Source organism: Schistocerca gregaria, chromosome 8 (assembly GCF_023897955.1).
Source record: "Schistocerca gregaria isolate iqSchGreg1 chromosome 8, iqSchGreg1.2, whole genome shotgun sequence".
NCBI classification, from domain to species: Eukaryota; Metazoa; Arthropoda; class Insecta; order Orthoptera; family Acrididae; genus Schistocerca; species Schistocerca gregaria.
The window spans coordinates 133,391,978-133,419,603 of NC_064927.1; the positions used below are offsets into that span (position 1 = coordinate 133,391,978).

A 27,626-nucleotide genomic window follows, 5' to 3' on the forward strand; every position below is an offset into this window, starting at 1 on the left:
GCATGATTTAGATACTGTATTGTAACGTATGTACGTGACGTCACATGACGTGACGTGACATCACGTGACGTGACGTTGTGGTGCTTAATTTGCAGGTGCTGGGCGGCACCAGCGTGCTCAACGGCTTGATTTAGATACTGTATTGTAACACATGTACGTGACGTGGCGTGACGTGATGTGACGTTGTGGTGCTTAATTTGCAGGTGCTGGGCGGCACCAGCGTGCTCAACGGCTTGATTTAGATACTGTATTGTAACACATGTACGTGACGTGGCGTGACGTGATGTGACGTTGTGGTGCTTAATTTGCAGGTGCTGGGCGGCACTAGTGTGCTCAACGGCATGATTTGGATACTGTATTGTAAAGCATGTACGTGACGTGACGTGACGTGACGTGACGTGACGTGACGTGACGTTGTGGTGCTTAATTTGCAGGTACTGGGCGACACTAGCATGCTCAACAGCATGATTTAGATACTGTATTGTAACACTTGTACGTGACGTGACATGGTGTGACGTGACGTTGTGGTGCTTAATTTGCAGGTGCTGGGCGGCACTAGAGTGCTCAACGGCATGATTTAGATACTGTATTGTAACGTATGTACGTGATGTGACGTGACGTGACGTGACGTGACGTGACGTGACGTGACGTTGTGGTGCTTAATTTGCAGGTGCTGGGCGGCACCAGCGTGCTCAACGGCTTGATTTAGATACTGTATTGTAACACATGTACGTGACGTGGCGTGATGTGACGTTGTGGTGCTTAACTTGCAGGTGCTGGGTGGCACCAGCGTGCTCAACGGCATGATGTACATGCGAGGCAGCAGGAAGGACTATGACGAGTGGGCGGCGTTCGGCAACCCCGGCTGGAGCTACCAGGAGGTGCTGCCCTACTTCCTCAAGTCCGAGGACAACCTTCAGGCGCACTTGATGGACCCCGGCTACCACGGAGTCGGCGGCTACCTCACGGTCAACCAGTTCCCGTACCACCCGCCTCTCTCACACTCCATACTGCAGGTATGTCACTCGTGGGCCTCTGGAAGAAAGAACTTCAATTTACTGTCGACATCCAGATTATTCGGGAACAATTACAAGCTTCCACTTACAGGAAAGTAGGTGTATATTACATCATGGTAAACGTCTGTGAATTATAAAATGGGTAGAAGTAAAACAAAATTACCTCAATATGACGTCTGCTCCACAATTCTAGAATGCGAATTTCAGTGTGTCAAAACCGTCATCCTTTCGGGAGACACAAATAATGAAAGGCAATAAGCTTCAATGGTTCACTGATGAGTCAAATATAAATACAACAAACTATCGGTCTCGACTTCAACTATCCTTTAATTATTCTGGTAACTGACTTCCGTCAGACATGGTCATCCTCGGACCAATAACTCCATTGTGACGTGTGGAGCCGGTGCATATAACTGCTGTACGTACAGAAAGATATCAGTCAACAACTTTCGATACGTACGGCAGGTCCATGTACCGGCTCCAAACGTCACCAAGAAATTACTGGTCTGAAGACGGTCGTGTTTGACAGGAACTGTTTGCCAGAATAAATAAATAATTGTTGCGATCTAGTCTGACTGTTTTTGTTATCCTGCTCAAGAAGATCACTATCCGTTTCAATATACCTTCAAATGTTAACATCAATTGCGCTTTACACCACTGTTTCCTGTGATACAAGGAAAGCATAGTTTTTAACATTCATAAGCGTTGATACTATGCTTTAGAGTTAGCTGGCAAAACTAGGAATTAAGAAACATGTACCAAGAAATTGTCACGAAAGCTTACCAAGATACCACTTGTGTTGCCATTAATTATGAAATTGTCTGGCGGAATAGAGAACATCTTATTCAATGGCTTTCTAATGTACTTTTCAACTATAAAGTGTTCAAGAAGAAAGAAAAAAGTAGCGGATGAATGGAAGTATAGTATACAGAGTGACTTATTTCACTGTGTATCGCATTATATAAGGGAAGAAGGAAAACCAGTCCGCATTGCGCCTGAAGGAAATTATAGACACTGGAAGGAAGAAAGATAAGGGCTTAGCGTCCAGTCGAAATTGAGGTCAATAGGGACAGAACACAATCGTTTCCAAAGGCACCACCCCAGAATTCGCATTAAACGGTTTACGGGAAGTATATCGAAATTCTGTAATAGCAGTCATATATTGAACCGCAGTCCACCAGAGAGCGAATCTGTTGATTTTAATTCGAGATTATCCTCTATTTTTGTCAAATAGTACTAGTACTGTATTTGTATTACGGAAAAATGAAAATTGTTAGCTAGTAACAACAGAAAATAATTTCATAGTGAGCACATATTTTATCCACATTACAATGAATTCCCCCAACTCGAATTCACACATACGGCAAAGACGAATCTTCAAGACTCGTCGAATACCCATTTAAAACAGTAGTGTAATCTACATTCTATATGTCTTCGCGTAAGGTACATGTTTTTAACATAATAATGTCGTGTGACTAGGGCCTCCCGTCGGGTAGACCGTTCGCTACTTCAGCGACTTGCGCGTCGGTATGGATGAGATGATGATGATTAGGACAACACAAGATCCAGTCCCTGAGCGTAGAAAATCTCCGACCCAGCCGGGAATCGAACCCGGGCCCTTAAGACTGACAGTCTCTCGAGCTGACCACTCAGCTACCGGGGGCGGATGTTTTTAACATGAACTTACTTTAGTGGCTGACAGCTCTCTGAACCAGTTCTAGAGCGCCGCAGTTGTGTACATGAATCATGTATCATTAGAAAGCATCAGAACTGTCAGACGACAACTCGTGTTTGAAGTGTATTTACATTTTAAACATTTTTTACTTCCGTACCTTGCTCTTGTAATGTTTGAATAGAGTTTTTAACTACTCATCCCTGTCATTTTATTTAGAGAGCAGATGATACATTTTCTCCCTTAACAGCAACTATTCACCTATAGTGCCCTTAGAGCGACAAAGAGCCTTCGGAGACTAATTTTCCAAGATGAAGAAATTTTCAGAGAAGAAAATTGAGCAAACGAGAGTGGCCCCTCGTGTACTGTGTATTGAATCGGGGACCTGGAAGTGATGGAGAGGCTTCTTCCCTCCGTAGCCCTCACCGGTTCGCAACCGCATAGCAGAGCACAGAGACCCACCCAGCTCGCCTCCGCCCTACAGGGAACCCACGGTTATAGTGCGGTTCGGCCCGCAGTGGAACCCTCCGCTGCCCCTTCCCCCTCTCTCCCCCCGGCAGCGCCTCACACCAGACGAGTGTAACCACAATCTTTGCGTGGAGAGTAATTGTGGTCGGCGCGCACGTGGAGACAGTGTTTGCCCAGCAGTCGCCGACATAACAGGGGCCCCTTGCTCACACACATCAAAGAAAATAAATGTGAATTTTTACTTCTCAAATAAGAATAAAAAAATATAACTGTAAATGAAACCTTGCTTTTCAGGTTTCCTTTTACTGCGTAATGCAGGCGATTGGAATGAGACATTAGAGGACTCTTTCAGCAAGCCACACTAAGATTCAGCACAATCTGATGCGATTTGGGATGGCCTTCACAAGGGAAAACTGACAACAGTATCATTCACAGTTCAATAACAATAACAAAAATTTATTTAATAAAACAATACAGCAAAAGATGTCTACTTCTACGTTAACATGATTAATGTGCTATTCACAACAAAGTGTGTGGCAGAGGGTTCAATGAACCACCTTCAAGTTGTCTCTCTACCGTTCTACTCTCGAACGGCGAGCGGGAAAGACGAATTTCCTTTTTTAATTAAGAAAACTAGCAATCAATTTACTGAAACCGTTAAACCATCAGAAGGAATTAGTACCGAAACACATTTTAGAGGTTCTATTCTATAACTTTACACTAACTCAGCCAGACGATCGTATCATTATTTCAAGGTCATCATTTTATTTCGAAACCGTGAAATAAATTGATGTGACATACTACAAAAATTAACATCAAAAATTGGAATTAAATAACTTGATAGAAACATCTACGAATTAAAATTTCAACCTCTTAAGACTTTTGAATTAAATAAATTGGTAAAGGAATTATTCAAACCTGAATCACCAAAATCTGAGCTGAATACAATCATACAGTGCATAAATCAGCTGGTTAAATTATACAGGCTCATTACGGAGCAGCGGTAACTTTGCCGGCAGGACGGATTTCGACGTAATGGCTGGAGGTACAAAGGCCGGGTCCGCCCGCCGAAGCAAGCTAACAACCGCCCTGGTGAGACAGGGCATTACAGAAATCTGTAACAGAATAAAACTGTGAATAGATTATAGTTACTGGTCAAATACCGCACAAACCAATAAACAAACAGAAATAAAGGCCAAGTAGGAGCGACATGGTAGAAAAAGAAACCAGGGTCAATCAAAGGCAAATTCTAACGGAGGATTTTATTGCTTCTTCTCAATACAAAAATTTCTTTAGGTATTACTAAAAATGAAAAAAACTTTGGCTTAATCTGAATTCATTAAGTAAAACTCATAGATTATTTTGCACCATGTTACGCTCTCGAGAACATAAGTAGCCACTTTTTCACAACTAGCACCAAGATTAAAATTACGTCTTAGGAGAAATTTCAGGACGCCGCTGCTAATAAGGCAAATAGGTTAGAATAATCAGGTCTGCAAATTAATGGCCGTTATAGCAAAACAAAATAGTAGAGACCAGGAAGTTAAGGCAACTTACGCTTTGACCGATCTTGTGCAGAGACCAGTATCGCGAAGGCATACAGTAACCACCGCGAAAGTTTCTGTCCGTTCCTCGGACGTTGGTTGTGGCGTATCGGCATTAGCCGAACTAGATGACTTATGAGCGGCCGTGGAAACAAGTCCGATAAATTCTTAGCGTCCTAGGGCTTCAAACATTTGTATCTCTGGCAGACAAACTGATATCCAACAAACTAACTGATTTTGTGCAAACTAGATACCGTTAGAGTTGGAAAACTTCTGTAAGTGCCGGCCGGTGTGGCCGAGCGATTCTAGGCGCTTCAGTCTGGAACCGCGCGACAGCTACGGTCACAGGTTCGAATCCTGCCTCGTGCATGGATGTGTGTGGTGTTCTTAGGTTAGTTAGGTTTAAGTAGTTCTAAGTTCTAGGCGACTGATGACCTCAGAAGTTAAGTCCCATAGTGCTCAGAGCCATTTGAATAATTTTTGAACCACTACCAGATTTCCGTCCGATTCCACCAACCCGAAAATCTGAAGAAGTCACAGTACAGAACACCAGACAAACTAACAGTAACTAAAACCCCACTCAAGTTGCGTGCGAGCCAAAACCGAAATGTAACAACCAGAATCAGCAACCGCATGTCATTGCGGAAACAATCGCAAAGAGAGACAAAACCAAGTACCAACTGAGTGACATCAAATTCATTAGGCACACAAACGCACACTGAACTCACTGTGACAACTCTGACGACAGTTGGGAGAAAGAAACAAATCTCTTCACTGCTTTATTAATTCACATTTGAGTAACCACACCGTCTAATCACTGAGCCAAGTGCTTTTAACACAGTAGGGTCTTCAAGTACTAAGCGGTACGCATATCCACCAAACTGCACATTACGGCGCGATGATAATCTGTCACGACATCACATACGTACTGCGGGGCCCACGCAGGTGACTGACTCCGCTCTACGTGGATTGAAATGCACTCATCTTAAGACCTGCAGGTTCTGGTTTAGTACGAGCTCGAGCACCCTCATGACCACAACACTTCCATCCGCCAGTCTATGTATGCCACCAGCAGGCCCGGCGTCACCTATCAATGTGCGGACCTGGCTGCTTCTGAGTGCCCAACAGATGAAGCCACTCGAACGATCCGGAAAAATAACGACGTCCTCCAAAGATAGGCCAACAGTTACTACATATCGATAACCGCCGCTGCTGCCACTAGCGGATAGGCAACGCTTGCGAAACCGAGTGGGGCTAGTCAACACGAGAAGAAGACAAACAACCGCAACCATGCCAACTAAACGATACCGTCTGGCCTGCAACAGGGGGCGGAAACCTACAAACAGCACCTACGTGAGCCGCAGCAGGTTTCATTCCAAAACTGTTGATTTGTAACGTAAAACAGAGTGATGGCGTAGTGAAACTAAAGAAACCAATACAGATTATACAGGGCTATAAAACGCAGTTTCCTCAACAGAAAGGTAAAATATAAGAAGCCAGCAAAACAAAAATATAGAAACAGCGCTTCAGTACTTCATTGAACTTAGGTTAAATATTTATAAATTATAGAGCGCATTAATCAGTCATCCTTTTTTTTTGTATGTTTTATTACGAAAAACCAGATTTCGGCTAGTGCCTAGTGATTATCAATACAATATTTTCTAATCTCGATGCAAGTTAGTTCCCTGTTGTTCGGGCGTCAGTCACATTTCTTTGTATACTACTCAAAGTAGTATTCAAAGAACTGTGACTGACGGCGAACGTTCTCAAAGTACACATCCTTTCATTTATAGGTTTAAAATTTGTGACTGCTGCTTTATACTTATTGTCTCCAAGAAAGCCAGTACCACTAATCTCCTCCACTATACATAATTCTGTAATTGCCGAAGTGGCCGTGCTATTCTAGGTGCTACAGTCTGGAGCCGAGCGACCGCTACGGTCGCAGGTTCGAATCCTGCCTCGGGCATGGATGTGTGTGATATCCTTACGTTAGTTAGGTTTAATTAGTTCTAAGTTCTAGGCGACTGATGATCTCAGAAGTTAAGTCGCATAGTGCTCAGAGCCATCTGAGCCATTTCACCTCTTGAATTGCTGCTACTCCTATACGTATTTCTCCATGATATACGGTTCTAATTTTGTAGTAAGCAAAGAACCAAACAAACAAAAAAAAAAATCAAAAAAGAGGTGTTGTCGGCTCCCATTACCTCACAAATTCATTTATGTTCCTTTCCTTACCAATTCCACCAATACTGCCGGTAAGTTTACCTTCTATTACCTCATTTACGTGGTGTACCAAAGCTACCGAACCGTAGTTTTGGTAGAGGGCAGCAAGATACTGTTGATAGACCTCAGTCCTATAAATGTCTCTTGTAGTCCATCCATGATGTTAACGCAGTATGGTTGCACTTCTCGGGTTACATAAACTCGCAAAACGACTGACATTTAAGCTCTGAAAATCTACATCTGTTACGTTAAGAACATGTGTGTTATGTCGAATCAGGTGTGTGTGTGTATGTGTGTGTGTGTGTGTGTGTGTGTGTGTGTGTACCAGCTAATGAAATACGAATTATTGGCCACTAAAACGCAGCTTCTTAAAAACTTATATTGCAATCTTTATTCGAAGAACTTACTTTATGGTTAATTCATACAGGAAAAGGAAAGAACACTTCTCCTACGCGTCTAGCGTATTTTTTGTGGTATAAACTACCATTGTCACTTCTTTGTAATTTTTATGCTTGAGCACATCTGAGTGCTGTCGCAACGGTCTGAAGGGCATGGACATCTATCGAAGGCAGCTCCCAACACATTTAGTATGAATGAAAGCTACACACCACGTGCCAAAGTCGGAGGAAGAATTCGGCGCGTATGAGGCAGCCGAACCCTACTTTCCCGGTAACGACAAATGCACGCTTGCGTCGAGCCAGAGACACCCTATAGTTCCCATGAAAAATTTCTTGTGTTCATTGGTAAAATCTGTATCACACATTTCAGTCATTCAGACATTTATCGTTTAATGCCACGCGCTAAATTTCGATACTCACGTCCCGCCTCAGATACGCGTTACGCGAACATCTAAAAAACCTTCTGACACTATCACATGGGATTAGCTCTAGAAGCAGACAGAAGAGGTACACCGTGATTGGGGGTAGGCGGGGGGTAGGCGAGAGAGGAAGAAGAGACTCATCACCTTGCATGTTGTCTGCCCCTGGTAGCTGAGTGGTCAGCGCGACGGAATGTCATACCTAACGGCTCGGGTTCGATTCCAGGCTGGCTCGGAGATTTGCTCCGTTCAGGGACTGGGTGTTGTGTTGTCCTTATCATCATCATTTAATCCCCATCGACACGCAAGTCGCCGAAGTGGCGTCAAATCGAAAGACTTGCACAAGGCGGTCTACCAGACGGGAGGCCCTAGGCACACGGCATTTCCATTTGCATTACCTTGCATGTTTAGTCTCTTCGAATCATTTCTCAGCAGCTAGCTCATATCTTTGATGACGACCAGCTTCGCTTTACGATAAGTAAAGGCACCAGAATGGCAGTTCTGTCTTTGCGGTTGTGAGTGGAAGCAAGGCTGAAGAAAAATCAAGACATGTTCAAAGGATTTGTCGACCTAGAAAAAGCGTTCGACAATGTGAAGTGATACAAGATATTCAGAATAGTGGCAAGCTATAGGCAAAGATGGATAATAGAAATATGTACAAGAACCAAGAGGGAACAATAAGAGTGGGAGGCCAGAAACGGAAGTGTCAGATTACAAAAGGGGCAATACAGACATGCAGTCTTTCGCCCCTAATGTTCAATCTATATATTGAAGAAACAATGACGGGAATAAATTAAAGGTTCAAGAGTGGAATAAAATTCAAGGTGAAATTACATCACTGATAACATTCGCTGATGACATTGCTATCCTCAGTGAAAGCGAGAATGAATTACGGGATTTATTGAACGGGTTGAGAGTAAATCGAAGAAAGACGAAAGTAATGATAAGTAATGAGCACAGCGAGAAACTTAACATCAGAATTGGAGATCATGAATTAGACGGAGTTAAGGAATTCTCCTACCTAATCAGCAAAATAATCCATGACGGACAGAGCAAGAAGGATATAAAAAACAGATTATAACTGGCTAAAAGAGCATTCCTGTACAAGAGAAATCTGTTAGTGTCAAACACTGGACTTAATATAAAGAAGAAATTTCTGAGAATGTACGTTCTGAACACAGAATTTCGTGATAGTAAAATATGGACTGTAGGAAAACTCCACCAGAAGAGATTCGAAGTATTTGAAGAATGTTGAAAGTTAGGTAGACTGAGTAGGTAAGGAATAAGGACGGTCTCTGCAGAATCGGAGAGGAGAGAGATATATGGTAAACAGTGACAATAAGAAGGGACAAGATGATAGGACATGTGATATGACTTCAGGGAATAACTAGAGGGACCTATGGAGAGTAAAAATTGAAGAAGAAGGCAGAGATTGGAATATCTCCAGCAAATATTGGAGAACGTATGTGGGAAGTGCTACTCTGAGATGAAAAGAGGTTGGTACGAGAGAGGACTTCGTGGCGGTCCGCAGCAACCCATCAGAACACGGATGACTCAAAAAATCAGGAGCAGCCTACTCTAAATATGTTAACTCATATATGTGTAGTCCGCAAGTCACTGTAAACGGTGTGCTGGAAAAGTATTGATAGTAACAAAAAAGCTGTTACCACCTCTCCCTCTCCCTCTCTCTCTCTTCTCTGTCTCTCCCCTTCCCTCTCTCTATCTCTCTATCTTTCTCTCTCTCTCAGTCACACACACACTCACACACACACACACACACAAACACACACACACACACACACTTGCCCGCGCGTCGAAACATGGTTGTGACCCAACTCGTGATACGTTCTGCGATTTCCGTAATAGAAATTATTGCCAAAACTCTTGACGAAGCTAAAGGTGACTAAGTAACAGCACATGCACTCAGAACCATATTCATAGCTTCCGACTACGAACGTTTTTGACCCTGCTCTGTCGCATCATATTTCAAAATAACTTCTCGATTGCGGCGTCTCATCGGCTCGTTAGAAAGTTGTGGTCGCTGCTATGTCTCGTTTCGCTACACTGAGCGGCATGTAGCGTGCCTCAGGAAGTCGACATGGCCCAGCTGATAAACCAGTCTAATGGCGTGTACCGTGTGCACGTCTCAAGGAAATAATTGGCGTAGCCTCTATTTGTAGTCATTTTTTCACTGCAGTCGAAAGTGGAACGTTGGAATGTGACTGCTCGAGAATTGCATGGTATTTTTCTCTACAAAATGTTGGGTGGAAACCAGGGACAGTATAGTTTTCATGCGACTAAACTTTGAATATTTCCCCATTTGCTACGAGCGAGTAATTTATCCCTAAAGTAAATATTGCCTCTTTACCTGATTTGTCTTCAGATTAAGGCAGAACGAAATTGGCTTACAAGTTTTTCGCAGTGGAGTAAACGAATAAAATTTTCTTGGTGTTGAACTCGCGTCATGTTTGAGCTGGAAACGAAGGATTGGAAGATATTCACAACCATTAATCGTCATGAGCTGTACTTGATTATAATACGAAAATGCGCATGAGACTGAATATAGCGCAAACGTGCCAATGACATCTGTCAGCAATTTGAGACTCTCGCACTTGAAATACTAATTTTCTACGAAGAGTCCAGTTGTTGCCGCTATGGTGTAATCATTCCGTTGTCCAGGATTTTAATTTGAAAGAAACAGAACATTGTCAGACATTTTGCCGGCCGCGTAGGCCCAGCGGTTCTAGGCGCTACAGTCTAGAACCGCGCGACCGCTATGGTCACAGGTTGGAATCCTGCCTCGGGCATGGATGTGTGTGATGTTCTTAGGTTAGTTAGGTTTAAGTAGTTCTAGGGGACTAATGACCTCAGAAGTTAAGTCCTATAGTGCTCAGAGCCATTTGAACCATTTTTTTGTCAGACATTTTAGAGGAGTGCTGCAGTGCATTTCATTGCCGGACGGTGTACGGCGGCAAATTGAGCCTGAACGGCTGCGTGTACGACACAACATGTCTACAGGATCGGACCGGATCTCCAAGAGACTGTCATTGCTTGTTCCTATGATCGTAGTCTTAAACGAGTGTCCTCCAGCAAGAGTATGAAGCAGTCGCCTCCATTATACACTATTTTTCCGTTGCTTAGGGTGTGTCCTCCCATTTTTAGCGCCCAGCTCTTATTTTCATTTTACCAATAAAATTATTTATTGGCAACATTTGTTGTTACTGCATCACGCCTTCTTTCTCACACCAAAAAGGACTGCCGATTATATTACTTTTCTGAGATATTATTTTATGCCAACAATACAAGCTGTACTTCACAGCATTATTATATTTACGAACGACTTTACCTAAACTGCCGAATACTATCTACTTGAGACTACAGTGATATTACTTGAATACCTTCTCACACTGTAACTCGAACTACGAAAGGGACGACAATATTAATTCTAGCACTTCGTTAATTTTCAGGTTATTTGGCGTCGCGTAAGGCGACACCAGTATATAAGGGCTACTCAAAAAGTTTCCGACTGATGGCGTTGTTGCAGCTTATATGCATCGTAGCGCGACTTCGATGATGGAATATAAGCACCGACGCTTGAGCAAGAGGTTATTTTGGCTTTCGTGTCTTTGCGACGTGCGTTAGGTAAATGCAGAAACATGAAGTATGGCGACGTTATTACCAAATGCATCCAAACAGGACCAAAGTGCTGCTATTCTTTTCTTGGCTGATTAAGGACAGACACCGGTAGACATCCATTGGACAATGAAAAATATGGCCGTCCGGTGTAGAGGAGCGGTTCTAGTCGCTTTAGTCGGGAACCGCGCGACCGCTACGGTCGCAGGTTTGAATCCTGCCTCGGGCATGGATGTGTGTGATGTCCTTAGGTTAGTTAGGTTTAAGTAGTTCTAAGTTCTAGGGGACTGATGATCTTAGATGTTAAGTCCCATGATGCTCAGAACCATTTTGGAATGAAAAATATGTATGGGGCTACATGTCTGCCTAAAACCACATTTGTGGAATGGTGCGGGACGCGTCCTCATATCGCAAATTTCGTTACGCAGAAATTACGGCTATAGTCCTGTTCTCTCCTAATGCGATTCTCAGGCATCCGGTCACTTAAAAAAAGATCTTGAAGGGTCGTACTTCACGCATCAGGACACTGAAGTTTACAAAACGGGTATTACAATACGGTGCATCGTTGGGATGATTGCCTCAATGCTCGCGGCGATTTCTTCTGATTGGCATGCCGATTCTGCGCTGTGCAGTCTTCTAACGGAAACATCACCCCTTGTGATAGCTGAAATGACTCCTTCACACATATATACAGAGGGTTTCAGGATCATGCTCACAACTACAGGCTACGAACACAGATCATATTTGATTGAGGAACGTATTAATTTTAATGATTAATAGAAACTACCTCAGCTATGTTATAACACATTTATTGTGTTACGGCCGGTTTCGTTCGTTCAACATCTGCAGGTTGCCAAGTTGTACTAAAGTCATGACATTCAACGAACGAAACCGATCGTAACACAGTAAATGTCTAATAATATGACTCAGATGGTTTTTATACATCATTATCATTAGTGTCAGCTGTGGCGCTCAATGTGATCAAGGTTATTTATTTCAACGTGCCATTAGTGAGTTATTCGGATGAAATGTGCGTTAGAAGGGCTAATAGTTGCCCATAATCACAGTTATCTAACGGCCGGAAAACAGGTGATGGAGTAGTCTGCCTAGAGACTCATTACAGACTTGATACCTCTGCAGTAATTTCAGAAAGTTCTACGGGGCATCGTTGTATGCGATATCAAAGCAGGCGAAGCTGCTAGCACAAAACGGGTCCATTATGCCTCAAAGACATCAACATTGGAAAGAGCTAGAGCTCCAATCATGTTGGAACTAGAGGTTTCTCTCCACAGAAAGCAATCTTGCGCCCACTTTTCTCACACTAAGGTAAGGATTCCTATATGAATGCATTTCATCATATTTTTCGTTGCTCCCATACCTCAAAGCTGACCTATTTATTAGCTGCCTTCGACTAGCAGTTTCATTGTTGAAATATCTATTACCGCAAAAAGATCAGTAACATGACCTGGGGGGGCAATCCTACTCCGTCTGGTCGTGCAATAGCATTTGGATGCACTTTTCCTGTCTCATCTAAAGGCTCCAGGCAACTAGGACGCCTCCTTGGCCGACAAATCACTGCATCGGTAAAGTGCAGTACGGGTACAGTGGTGTGGTTGTCTCAAAGCTCTCAGAAACAACTAGAACTGCTTCGTCGACTCTAGCGGCACCCAAATATGTAATGAAGTGAATGAGTTCAACTAATACATCCTGACGTATAGTCAACACCAAATGGAAAGGAGCGCCGAAGCTTCGGAAGCAAAGCAACATCTACCTACTAACTGAGTCAGTACTTGTAGGTTGGTGCGAAAACACTGTATATTGTCCCCATAGATGTAATTAAGGTACGCTTAACACGTGGTCTTTGCTGCAAATATATGCATTAAAATATAAATAAAATAACTGTCTAAGAGAAAAATGATACACGCTATATCTGATTATTTGCATTAAACTGAAAAATAGTGTATCGTTGGAGAATTCTAAGTAACAGGGAATATTCCACACTTATGTTGCTCTGAATTTGTCTAATACTGTGTCAACTGGAGGGATATAGCATAATACGAAAGAAAGATAAAGCATGTAAACGATACCAAGAACATAAAACACACTTTAAACCCGTTAAACAATAGATATAAAGTTGTGACAACATAGAATCAGCGATACATAAATGCAGTAACGAATTACACAGAATACAGGAGATAAGAGGACCTAGTTCACAAATCTTACTCTTGCAAGTCACTCTCTAACAAAATATCTTTAAGAGAAAAGAACTATCGTTTGCACTCTGTATAAATTAGATTTACAGAGAAAATTAATCTTATGTGGATCCATTATACTCGCAGACATCTTCTTAGAATGTAAGAAGGCAAAAAAATTACACTTCCTTATCAGTAGCGGCAGTATTTAAGTGACAGTATAATGGCTGACCAAGAAGATGATTAATCTTTCTAGCTGATATTCTACGGGAGATAACGTGACAAATTAATTGCCTTTGTGGACAAGCAATTCTTCATTCTCGAAGAAGGAGCTTCGCTCCCTGCAAGTCATGCTATGCTTCGGATGTAACCTCCAGGTTAACGTACGGCACATCCTTCATTTCCTCGGCTGCAGATATAGATATGATCTCCTCATACAACTGACTGCATTCCGCATCAAGGGTATCTGTTGTCTGATCAAAGACAAACTTCTTCCGCAGTCTTATCGTAGAAATCACATACCGTATTACTATTAGATCTCCTGCACTCTTTTCTTATCACTGAACAACGGTACACATTGCTTTGCTCGCTTTTGCACAGCTAACGTTAATTATAAAGCTGGAACCTTGTAAAGGAACAAGTCTCGCGAGCATAAGGAGTCATGTTTATAGTACTTTTTAATTAAGCCATTTCCTCGGGTACTTAAGTTTAGTAGCACATCTACAACTTGAAAATAAAAAGGTCATTTATGAGCAAAGATACATCCAAAAATAAATACTTTTTAAAATAAGTTTAAAGTAATTCTTCAATAAGATTCCTATTATTCTACTAAAATTCCATTTTCAACCGAACAAAAAAATTAAGAAACTTGTGAACGTTAATGATCTCTGTGAGATTAAAACTGCAGGTAATAGCTCAAAACGCAGCCACAGCGCAATCCAAAATAAAAGTACCTACCATACATTAAGCAACTTAAAGGAAAAGAAAAAACACAAATGCATAAGTTGAAAGTGAGTAACAATAATATACGAGTAAGTCACTGAAAAATTACATTGGTTGCGATCGTAGAAATGCTAAAGAAGAAAAGATGGAGGAAAGATGTCACTAAATATAAACAAAACTGAAACAAGCACGTCGACACAGTAAAAATAACTTTACGGAGAATAGAACAAGAACAAAAATGATTAGGGAAGTCAAAACAGTGTGAGAAGGTGGTAATAATACTCTAAAGGGAATCGCCCCAAGTGGTGGGGCAAGTCTGATACAAGCTTAAATGTGTGTGAAGTCTTATGGGACTTAACTGCTAAGGTCATCAGTCCTTAAGTTTACACACTACTTAACCCACATTATCCTAAGGATAAAGACACACAGATTCGTGCCCGAGGGAGGACTCGAACCTCGGCCGGCCCGAACCGCACAGTCCATGACTTCAGCTAATCCTGCGCGGCTGATACCAGCTCGTCAATGGAACTTACACATCTGCATAAGATTTTGGAAAAACTATAATTATTATGCTTCCTATAAAGATGTGAAAATTTCCACACAATCAGTGTAGTATCATCTTCGTCAAAAATAGTTACAAAAGAAATTTACCGAACAATGGAATAAAAATCGGAGGTGTATTAATAAAGGACTAGTTTGCTTTTTTGTGAAACAGGGGTACTTAGACCAATGTCGTAACTCTGCGTTCAGTATTAGATGGCAGATATTTAAATTTAAAAAAAGATATGCTTTGCATACTTAGATTTTATGAGCTGACGAAAAAACATTGTGACCATAGATGTATAATAAAGATTCATACGATGCTGTCCTTGTCCTGTAGTTCATTACTTTACAAAGTTTTGCGTTTGACGTTTGTGTACAGTTGACGTTTAACGCTAGCGGTGCCAACGTATTTTCCATAATCATGTACTACGTTATGGTGGACAGGGGGGAGGGGAGAAGGAGGGGAAGGTCGGATGGAGTGGATGAGTACTTTATGACCACCATGAAAAACTTTAAAAAATACAAATTTCATTAATTGTCGCTGACCTTTACCACACCATACATTTTAAAGATCTATAGATGTATAGGAACAGTCTTGAACCTCAAAATATGAATACGAGAATCATAGTGAAGCTTTCGAAATGTGGTACTACAGAAGAATGCCGAAAATTAGATGGGTAGATCTCAGAACTAATGAGGAGGTATTGAATAGAATTGGGAGAAGAGAAATTTGAGGCACAACTTGACTTGAAGAAGGGATCGGTTGTTAGTACATGTTCTGAGACATCAAGGGATCACCAATTTAGTATTGGAGGGCAGCGTGTAGGGTAAAAATCTTAGAGGGAGGCCAAGAGATGAATACACTATACAGATTCAGAAAGATGTAGATTGCAGTAGGTACTGAGAGATGAAGAAGCTTCAACAGGACAAAGTAGCATGGAGAGCTGTATCAAACCCGTCTCTAAACTGAAGACCACAACAACAACAGTGAAAAGTCATGTTCTCTACTGAGAACTTAATTTCTCGGAATTTTTTTTTTTCAAATTTTTAAGAGGTGGGCTTAAAGTAACGCCTGCCCTGGTATTATAAAGGTTAAACGTTAAGCAAATAAAAGAGAGCATGAACTCAAGTTTCCGATGAAACAATTCCTTTAACGTACAAAATCTTTGACAGACGTCTTATTCAATTTCTAAGCTTGTAGGTCACGTTACATGATAGATATCGCGTCATTCTTCTTCAGCCTGTTAAACACAACGAACTTCCACTGCACCGAGATACAGATTTAACATATACGTGGCATAGATCTAATTAGGAAGTTGATATTTCTGTTGAATCAATTACTAAGGTAACCGCTGTGGCTTTTTCTATTGGACTACTACAGTGTGTATAGACAGTAAATAATGTATCCTCTGTCAAGATAGCATGTTATTCCATTTTCTTATGTTTTAACCACTTCATTGAAATTCCACATCGGCACATCGATGATGAATAAGGGAAAAACATACAACGCAGCAAAGTAGTTTCTGTGTTGGGAAATATGACTATGTAAGTACTGCAGTGGTAACATATGTACATATATTTTTTCAAACAAAGTTTAGCTTTTTGTCAGATTTATTTAAGAGTATGGCTACGACAGAGTGCCGGTCTTTCAATTCGACGCCACTTCGGCGACCTGCAGTCGATGAGGATGATAGGATGACAGCACAATACCCAGTCCCTGGGCGGAGAAAATTACCCAATCTAGCCGGGAATCGAACCCAGGCTCAGAGGATTGAAAATCCGTCACGCTGACCATTCAGCTACCGAGGGCGGACTTTTGTCAAATGATATCTTATTCATGGCTCTTGTAAATCTGTTGCTACCGACTGTTGCTTTCGCGGTATTGCTTTTTCAGCGACTTGCGTTTCTAGCCATTAGATACGTTCATCGTTAGATATCGATTGTATAGAAACTGGCAAATAACCTCGACGGGTGGTGGAACAGACACTTAAAATTAGTTGTATTCGGCGTTAGCCCTCCGAGCAGCGGAATTTTCTTCATGACACGTCGTCGTTAACGTATCCAGGATATTGACTTCCAACTTTTCTGTTCTGGTTTGCCGTGACTTTTCAGCTCCATCACTGTCACATTTACGTTTATATCATGTGCATCCATCTCCGTAACCTTCCCCCGAACTCAAACGCATAAAACCTGAGTTTTTGAAGTTCAGTAACCCACAAATTCGGTCTAGAACAAGATTCTCCTATACATTACGAAGTTATCCACGATAAATAAGGATGCAGTACAACGGAGTGAAGCAATGCTCGACAGTACAGACGAGAATATACACTTCAGTGCACACAGGATGTCTCTCTCCTAACAGCCGTCAGGCGCATTTTCTCTGGTATTTCAGCAGATATTTGCACTTTCGTTTTTGCATTGTGTAGCTGGAGTCAGTCCAAGCAAATAGTAATAATCACATCTTCCAAGTGACGCCAGTGTCAACGGAAAGCGTCAGTTTGTTTCCCGGTAGAGACAAAATGATTTTTAAAGCACAATTCACGTACTCCTGTAGAGCGGTCCCAGATTAGTCTAGACCAATATTTAGTTTGTCACACTAAAAAAGGACAGTAAAACACGAAGAATAACCAGTACCCCATCAGCGCCAGCAGTACCAACACTGCAGTGGTCCGCGCTGAATGCTATTGCCATGCAGCAGCGCTACTGAGTCAATGTTGGAGTACTGGTTATTCTTCGTGGTATACAGTCCCTGTTAATATGTATCGACAATCTAAATATTGGACTAGACTAATTCGGGAACGCTCTGTCGAATAAACACGTAAAATTCCGATTTAATCTTTTCTAATGGCACACAAATCGACGCTTTCTGTTGACACTTGACGTCGCATGACATGACGAGCAGTGATGGTTTGGACTGACGCCAGCTACACAATTTCAAAAACGAAATAGCAAATATCTGCCGAAAGACAGACGAAAGTATACCTGAACGATTCTTAAGAGACGCACCCGGTAAACACAATAGCTCGTGGACGCAAGCTATACGTTTACCCACAAAATTGTTAAAGAAACATTTGTAAAAGGAAACACAAAGTACTGTTATTAGAAACTCACGGCACTTGCTATGTAACTCTTTTCCCATCACTGTGCGCGATGCGCCACTTGCTTGTTGTGATTATGAAGATCTCTATGTGACTAAGTGATTGGTCCGTACAAAGGACTATCATTAAATACTGTAATGAATACACAACTTAATAAGAATGCAAGTTATCGTGTTCAACAAGAGCATTCCACTGAGCACCGAAAATTACCAGCTCTGTATGTTGCATTACAAGTAAAGTATACCAGCTACAAAGAAATCAGACAAAAATGGGGTGAGAAAAGTGTAGATCATGAATTACTTACGCTCAGCATCATTTGGCGGTATCGAACTTAAATGATTTGCATGTAATCGCTGCTTTAGCAGTAGAGCTGAGAGACCACCAAATAGGCCCATTGCTAGGTATACATTCCGATGGTCCGAACTGTCAGTTTCAGAGTGCCTCAGTATCAATGTATACGCACACTTTTCAGAGCATTTTGAGTAGGGGATGATAAAGTATCAGCGATTCGGCAAAATTTTAGCTGTTGTGTAGAGACCAAACATGTACTTGAGAGAAAGGAAGCAATATATTCGAAAATTGTGCATTTGGTAAGTAAATGTTGGTGTGGTAAACGAAAAAACGAGTTGTTATAATAGAGTTTATCGGAACTTGAATTTTCAGCATTACTGCCTTCATTTGATGAGACCTTTACTATACGGTAATATTTCAGTCATATATTCGACTTAAAATGTGTTAATTAGAACTATTACATAGAACAGTTCCTGTTTCCAGAAATAAAATGCTTCTTTCATCACGACATGCACATTGATTCGAATTTTGTCTTTACTACGTAGTTGCAGTTTCTATAGATGAAAGAATGAAGGGATGAATTTTGTGCTGATGATGAGCTATTGGCAGGCTGGGAAGACGAAAGTAAAGTAACGAAACCGTAGAGGAGGAGCAAAAATGATATCATCAACAAACAAAAGTAACATCAAAAGTAGGGGCAAATTAGTAGACAAACTGAAAAAATTGTACTACCTCAAAATCAAATGAAACGTGACAACGTGAGCAGTATATAGAAGCAAACTATCACGGGTGAAGTGAGCATGTTCGCCAAAACAAGTCTAGTAGTTTAAACATAAACCCTGATCCGAGAAAAAAAATTCCGTGGATGTGCATCTGGATCACAGCATTGTATTGAAGTTATACTTGGACTGTGGGAAAACCGGAAATGAGAATAAAGAAATGTTGGAGAATGATGCTGAAAATTAAGCGGACATATGAAACGACGGGATTCTTCGCAGAACTGTCGAGAAAAGGAAGACATCAGTGAATAACTCTCATGGAATAACAGGGAGCTGTAGAGGAAATAGCTGGGGAGGCCACAGATTAGATTGTGTACAACAAGTAATTGAGGACGTGGTAACTTTGAAGAATAATGAATAAAATAAAAAAAAATTGACGAATTGCAACGAATGATCAAAGACAGCAACTAGAGCAGCAAGTATCCTTATTTAAAAATAAAGTATTGCCAACAGTATTGCAACACAAACTGCCTATTGGCTTCTGTCTCGGGTTCTTCTGCCGACGTTCATATAATGATTTTTCTGACGTTTCGCCAGCACGAGTGGCTGGCATTGTCAAAGCTTCACCCTCCATTGCCGGTGGTGAACTGGAGCCGATCTCGCGGGCGCAGACTATATGTACCTGGTGCGCTAACGTCCGAGGGCTTCTCAGCGGTCATTTCCGGTGCGGTTCTCCTCTTGCTACCTGCGACGGTCGTTCGCTGCAGTACGGGAAGCCAGGATCCGTTAACCTTAAGGCTTTCCTCTTTCTTGTTGAAACTGTTTGCGTGTTTTTGCATTTCTACAGCTTCTCTGAACAAGCATTTGTGATAGTGTTTCTCTACAGCCAGAACTTTCGTGTTGGCGAATTTTATTACGCGGTCGGTCTCATTCAGTGAGTGTTCTGCCATTGCCGATTTCTCCACCTGCCCCAACCTACAATGTCGCTTATGCTCTTTGATCCTGGTGTTAATCGACCACATGGCTCTGAGCACTATGGGACTTAACTTCTGACCGAGCGAGGTGGGGCAGTGGTTAGACACTGGACTCGCATTCGGGAGGACGACGGTTCAATCCCGCGTCCGGCCATCCTGATTTAGCTTTTCCGTAATTTCCCTAAATCGCTCCAGGCAAATGCCGGGATGGTTCCTTTGAAAGGGCACGGCAGACTTCCTTCCCCGTCCTTCCCTAACCCGATGAGACCGATGACCTCGCTGTCTGGTCTCCTTCCCCAAAGAACCCAACCCAACTTAACTTCTGAGGTCATCAGTCCCCTAGAACTTAGAACTACTTAAACCTAACTATCCTAAGGACATCACACACATCCACACCGGCCGGCGTTAATCGATCGTCCAGTCATTCCGACACAAACTTTTCCGCATGTGCATGGTATACGGTATATTACAGACATTGCATGTGGGTCCCTTTTCTCCTTCGCCAATCTAAGACACTCTTTGATCTTCCTTGTCGGTATGAAAATCGTCTTTACGCCATGTTTGCGCAATATACGGCCGATTCTGTCCGTCACTCTGGGAATGTATGGCAGAACGTATCCGCCATTTCTTTATCTGATTCCTTACTTCGCAGAGTGTTTGGCTCTGTTACACTTCTAATATAATTTGTGGAGTACCCATTGCTCCTCAGAACACTTTTCAGGTGTTGCGTTTCTGGTCTGAGGCGCTGCAACTCACATATTCGTCCTTCTCTCGTTACGAGCGTAATAATCATGCCTCTTTTATCTCTCGGGTGGTGGTTTGATAGTTTGTGCAGGTATCGGTCCGTGAGTGTCGGTTTTCGATACACGCTGTGTCTCAGGTTACGCCGTCCCTTGTGGCCAGCACATCTAGAAATGGCAGCTTCTTGTCCTTTTCTACTTTAACAATGTCAGCCACTCGTACTGGTGAAACGTCAGTAAAATCGTTAGATGAAAGTCGGCCGAAGAACCCGAGACAGAAGCCAATAGGCAGTTTGTCAACAAGTGGCCACGTAAGCCTTAACAGTTTTGTAGTATTGCAACATTTTGTCTGTACTCTGTCTACAGAAAGACTATAAATTAATGAAAGATTTCATATGGCTGTCTTTGCATCAGCTATTAACACTAGCATCTTTTCTGTCACCACCTCGAAGACTGAAGTTCAAATCTTTCAGATCGACTTTAAGTATGCTTGAGGTGAGACCCACGTGTCATTACGCAAGATGCCACAGCTGAATATTCACCAAACACAATTAGGAATTTTCTTACGTTCTCGATGGCTGTCGTACCGTGCCTTTCTAAATCTGATACCATTATTGGAAGCAAAACGCCATGAACATAAGCATTCCATAAACCTGTACAGGTGAATGCCGAGTTGCTTCAGCTTGTGAGGCCACTGTAGATTTGCTTCCGAATCTTTCTGCGCCATCTGCTATACCTTGTAAGGCACCTTGTTGGGGAAGGATTGATCAATATGTTAACTGATACATGCGTTCTAATTACTTGGACGTATTAGCATATCAAAAGTTAGACAGTTAAAAATTAAGGAAAATGATGTCCAGATACTCTCATTCATAATTCTTCGAACACAATAATAGGATCATGTGGCCGCCTCTTAAAAACATTTAATAACAGTAACCTGTGTGAACACAAATCGTTGACTCTATGAACTATGGGGAAACAGGATAAATCGTGAAGTACTGAGTAATTGTCGTAAAATTGGCTAACGTATAATAGACCTTCTGAAGGTATACATAGAGCTATTGAAGGTAATATGCAGAGTTATTGGAGGTAATACAGATCAAATGTTGTGGATTTTGTCAGCAAACTGTTCGCGACTTCACAATGCGAATCTTCAGAGTGAGGCTCTGAAACTATAAAATTATAAACTAGTCTCACAACAGTAGCGGCTCAGTCTCACAACAGTGTAGCTGGCAGTGACTGAAGTACAGCGACCTCAAACAATGCCAGCACCTGCCCTCTCTCCGGCGCCTAATTGTTGGATGGCAAGAAAATTTTCAAAGTTCCCCAAATGTATCAGATCTGCTGGTGGCTGAAGCTGATGAAGATCGCTGAGTAGCAGCAATGCTCCAAGAAGAGAGGCGAAAGGACAAGATCTAAAGTTGAATATCAAACAAGAAGAAGAAGAAGAAGAAGAAGTAAACAGTTTCCTGTGTAAGAGCACCTGACAAAGAAAACTCGCTAGCGACTTTTTTTTTAATTCATGCTTGATTTTATTGGCTGGCATCTGCATCTTCCAAGGTTCGACCGACCAAAATGCTCCTCAAAGAGCAGAGGTCCCATTCTATGACCTATCTTTCACTTGGTTAAGCAATGAGTACCTTTCTATCATCCTCCTCTGAGAAAAGTCATTCCTTGCTATTCTTGTCTCTCTCTTCGGCGAATGAGACAGCTGCCACCTGACACTATCGAGCTTCTCTATAAATCTGAAAAAAAGTTTAGATGGACTAACGCCCATAGCTCTCGCATCGCATCCTTGAGTTTTTAGTAAGAGCTACACTTTCAGTGACGTCTCACAGCCTAGTTTGGGGCTCTGTTTTCACCTGAAAGATAGCATGTCCAGCGTCAATCCCAAAAGCCGGCTTTCTAGATTTGGCTGACAACAGTACCTTTTTATAAATATTCCCCCTTACTCCACCTCCTAAGAAAAGTTTGCGCAAGTGGTCGATACAGGATGTTATAACTGTCTGAATGGCAGCGCCTTTAGGTGTCACAAAAGTGCGTGTTGGGCGGGGGTGTCGCAATGACTGCCTCACCTCACCGGCCTTCCAAGAAGGACGAGCATAGTCACTAAACGCTCTGGCACTTAGCTTTGCATCCGTGTCATGTGCTTGCAAAAAATTCCCTTATTTGCAACCAGCATGCAAATCTGTTTTAGTTTACTGCAGAAACTGACAATCACTCAAACCTTTGACCAATTCATTCCTCCAATTGTAAGTAATTATTGAGGATGAGAAAACACTTCTACTATCAATTTATATGACTTAACATGTTTATTGTGACCGTTGTGAAAAACTGTTTAAACTACACTACTGGCCATTAAAATTGCTACACCACGAAGATGACGTGCTACAGACGCGAAATTTAACCGACTGGAAGAAGATGCTGTGATATGCTAATTATTAGTTTTTCAGAGAATTCACACATGGTTCGCTCCGGTGGAGACACCTACAACATGCTAATATGAGGAAAGTTTCCAACCGATTTCTCAGACACAAACAGCACTTGACCGGCGTTGCCTGGTGAAATGTTGTTGTGATGCCTCGTGTAAAGAGGAGAAATGCGTACCATCACGTCTCCGACTTTGATAAACATCGGATTGTAGCCTATCGCGATTGTGGTTTATCGTATCGCGACATTACTGCTCGCGTTAGTAGAGATCTAATGAATGTTAGCAGAATATGGAATCGGTGGGTTCAGGAGGGTAATACGGAACGCCGTGCTGGATCCCAACGGCCTCGTATCACTAACAATCGAGATGACAGGCATCTTATCCGCATGACTATAACGGATCGTGCAGCTACGTCTCGATCATTGAGTCAACAGATGGGGACGTTTGAAAGACAACAACTATCTGCACGAACAGTTCGACGACGTTTGCAGCAGCATGGACTATTAGCTCGGAGACCATGGCTGTGGTTACCCTTGACGCTGCATCACAGGCAAGAGCGCTTGCGATGGTGTACTCAACGACGAACCTGAGCGCACGAATGGCAAGACGTCTTTTTTTTTCGGATGAATCCAGGTTCCGTTTACAGCATCATGATGGTCGCATCCGTGTTTGGCGACATCGTGGTGAACACACATTCGAAGCGTGCATTCGTCATCGCCATACTGGCGTATCACCCGGCGTGATGGTATGGGGTGCCATTGGTTACACGACTCGATCACCTCTTGTTCGCAATGACGGCAATCTGAACAGTGGACGTCACATTTCAGATGTGTTACGACCCGTAACTCTACCCTCCATTCGATCCCTGCGAAAACCTACATTTCAGCAGGAGATTGCTCGACCGCATGTTGCAGGTCCTGTACAGGCCTTTCTGAATACAGAAAATGTTCGACTGGCCCTGGCCAGCACATTCTCCAGATCTCTCACCAACTGAAAACGTCTGGTCAATGGTGGACGGAAACTGAATCGTCACAATACGCCAGTCACTACTCTTGATGAACTGTGGTACCGTGTAGAAGCTACATGGGCAGCTATACCTGTACACACCATCCAAGCTCTGTTTGACTCAATGCCTAGGCGTATGAAGACCGTTATTACGGCCAGAGACGTTGTTCTGGGTACTGATTTCTCAGGATCTATGCACCAAAAAAATGGTTCAAATGGCTCTGAGCACTATGGGACTTAACATCTACGGTCATCAGTCCCCTAGAACTTAGAACTACGTAAACCTAACTAACCTAAGGACATCACACAACACCCAGTCGTCACGATCTATGCATCCAAATTGCTTGAAAATGTAATCACATGTCAGTTCTAGTATAATATATTTGTCCAATGAATACCCGTTTACCATCTGCATTTCTTCTTGGTGTCGCAATTTTAATGGCCAGTAGAGTACACTGATTATTTCTCTCATATTCTGTGGTATTAACTTCATTATACAGTGTGACAAAGGGTAAATGTGGGTTGATGAATTCATTTATTTGGCAAACATGACTTAGACTTCTCGCAGTTTGATAAGCTATTGCAGACGCAGTGAATTAGGACTGATTTTCCCCTTAGTAACCTGCAGATAGGCTAGTGATTGCCTTGTTATGTGACACCAACATCTTTCAGGAAAGTGCTTTCTTCTTTATTCTGTAAATAAATCAATAATATAAAAGTTTACAATGTAGGATCCTGAAAATTGATCCTTATCCGAAAGGTATAGAACACCAACAGAGAGATGCTGCATTCTGAGAAGCCTCACTGTTATATTCAGCAGTACTGCTCGGTAATGGTTTTGCGTCACTGCGGTTGTGGTGCCCGTTGCTAATGCGTCCACTAAAAGAAAAACAAACAGGGGCACTACAGAGAAAGTTTCTACACTGATTGGCTGGGAACGAGTAATGCAAAGAATGACTGTTTCAACACGTCGGCTAATAGTCTGAATGGTCACCTCCTTTGCCTTCTGACATACAATAAAACAAGAAATAGTGCACCCAATTACATTTAGTGGAGCATGAAGGTTGACTGACAGAAGGGCTGAACTAACCGTGCTTAGCCTTTCTCTGCTAAATTCCGCATTATGAAACTAGTGACGTTTCTTTTTCCATTCAGACGCAAGTCGAGGGAAAGGGAGTAGGCCACAGAGATTACCAACGATGGGGCTGTCATGGGACCAGCAGCATTAGACTAGACGTCAGATGAGTGCATACCGTACACCTTTACAGTGATGTAGGGACGGTGTGGATAAGAGTGAAATAGGACCACAATCTTCTCAGAAACCTACGTTATTCAGTTATATCGCAATACTGAAACGTCTGTTACACGGTGGACTACAGCACTGCTGTATAGTTCTGCGTTTTCTGCATGCAGATTAATATAGTGCGCCGAATCGGTTCTCGATCACAGACCTTCTCTTTTCGTGAGAAAACGCCGCCCCTACAGTTCTAATCTGGTGAGAGGTGCGAGAGATTTTCTCTGAATGAATTGCAAATGGGGCGAGACATTGCCTGAGAAAATGAAGGAAGCAAGTTGGTTAGCCTTCCCGCAATAAAGCAGTACCCGGAAATTAAACGTCAGCTCACTTCGACAAAAATAGGAGAGAAGTCCGGTCATAACATTGCTACTAAATAATAACAATATATCTGAAATAAATAACAGAAATATATCAGGTTAATACACTTGTTGAGAAAGAAAATACGTGATACATTTTTGTAACCTACATCTATTAATCACCTCTGATTATTCACCTTACCAGTGCTTGTAGGTTAGTGCGAAAACACTATGTACTGTCCCCATTGTTGTAATTAAGATACGATTAACAAGTGATCTTTGCTGCAAAGATATGCATTAAAATATAAAAAAAAATTGTCTAAGAGATAAATGATACCCGCTATATCTGGTTATCTACATCAAACCTGAAACAGTGTATCGTTGGAGAACCCAAAGCAAGAGGGAGTATTCCTCGCTTATGTTGGTCTTAAATTGGCGTAATATTGTGTCACCTGGGGGATATGGCATAACACGAAAGAAAAATAAGGCATGTAAACGGTGCTGAGAATATTAACAACACTTCAAACGCGTTAAACAATAGATACGAATATACATATAATCATCGATAAATAAATGCAGTAAAGAATTACACAGAATACAGGAGATAGGAGGATCTAATTCACAAATCTTACTCTTGCAAAATATCATTAAGAGAAAAGAACTATCGTTTGCACTCTGTATAAATTAGAGACTTACAGAGAAAATGGATCTAATGTGCATCCATTATATTCACAGACATCTTCATAGTACTGAAGAGGTCAAAAGAAAAAAAAGTAATTCACAATTCCTTATCACTGGCGTTAGTATTCAAATGACAGTATAATGACTGATCAAGAAAACTATCATTTTTTAAGTCATATTCTACGGGAAATAACGTGACAAGCAGTGCTTCATTCTCGAACAAAGAGCTTGCCTCCTTGCAAGTTAGGCTCATGAGACTTACGTCGGATCGCTCAGCTGACAAGAGTGTTGTTCAAGTAAGCTAAGAGACCAGGTTCGAGACGTAATTCGGCGCAATGTTGTAGGCTGTCAGAGAACTTGCTTAAAACATGCACTTCATCGTAGAGAGGAATTCTAATACTGACCAACTGTGATCTACTCCCCATAACGCTCGAAATGTAGATCCAATGTCTCACACGAAAATTTGTTTCATGGCAAGCACTGAAATCTGCGTTTTTTTTTCACTTTTGAATCAGAGGGATCTTAAATTTCCACTTTTAGACTTTCCTTTCTCTCGTCAATGAATGCCTTACTGAAAACGGCGTGGCCTGTTGGAACTCATGCTAAACTTTGACTGTCGGGAAAACGTAATCCCAGCAGTTACACACGACGTGCATAAGACTGAGTGGTGATTGCAGGAGCTGTTGACAGATACTGTCAGATTAATTTTGAATCGAATCATCAGGCATAGTTTAATTGTTCAACTGGTAAGTGTATTTTCCGAGTTCGTAGAATTACTGCTCTGATTCCTAATGCAGAACACAGTTTTAGTATGCCAAGAAGTTGAATTACAGCACACATATCGTAATTTCGGGGCTCTACTACCCATGACATACATTGTACACTACAATGCTTGCACTAATTCATATCCGAATTGTTCGACTGGTATCCCCAATCTCTAGCATATTAACTCTTTTAGGAGAAATTTTTAATCAAGACACACTATGTTCACGTCAGTACACCAAATGAAATACACAGTTGACAATACGTGGACATAATCTTGGC

At 41.9% G+C, this 27,626-nt stretch overlaps 1 protein-coding gene across 1 annotated transcript in view; it reads left to right on the forward strand.

Moving 5' to 3' along the window:
* LOC126284756 (glucose dehydrogenase [FAD, quinone]) overlaps positions 1 to 27,626 on the forward strand; it is a 481,160-nt gene that overhangs the window by 416,583 nt on the left and 36,951 nt on the right. Inside the window, exon 6 of the mRNA XM_049983901.1 lies at positions 774 to 1,016. Within this exon, the coding sequence (XP_049839858.1) occupies positions 774 to 1,016 (243 nt within the window). The remainder of the gene's footprint in view (positions 1 to 773; positions 1,017 to 27,626) is intronic.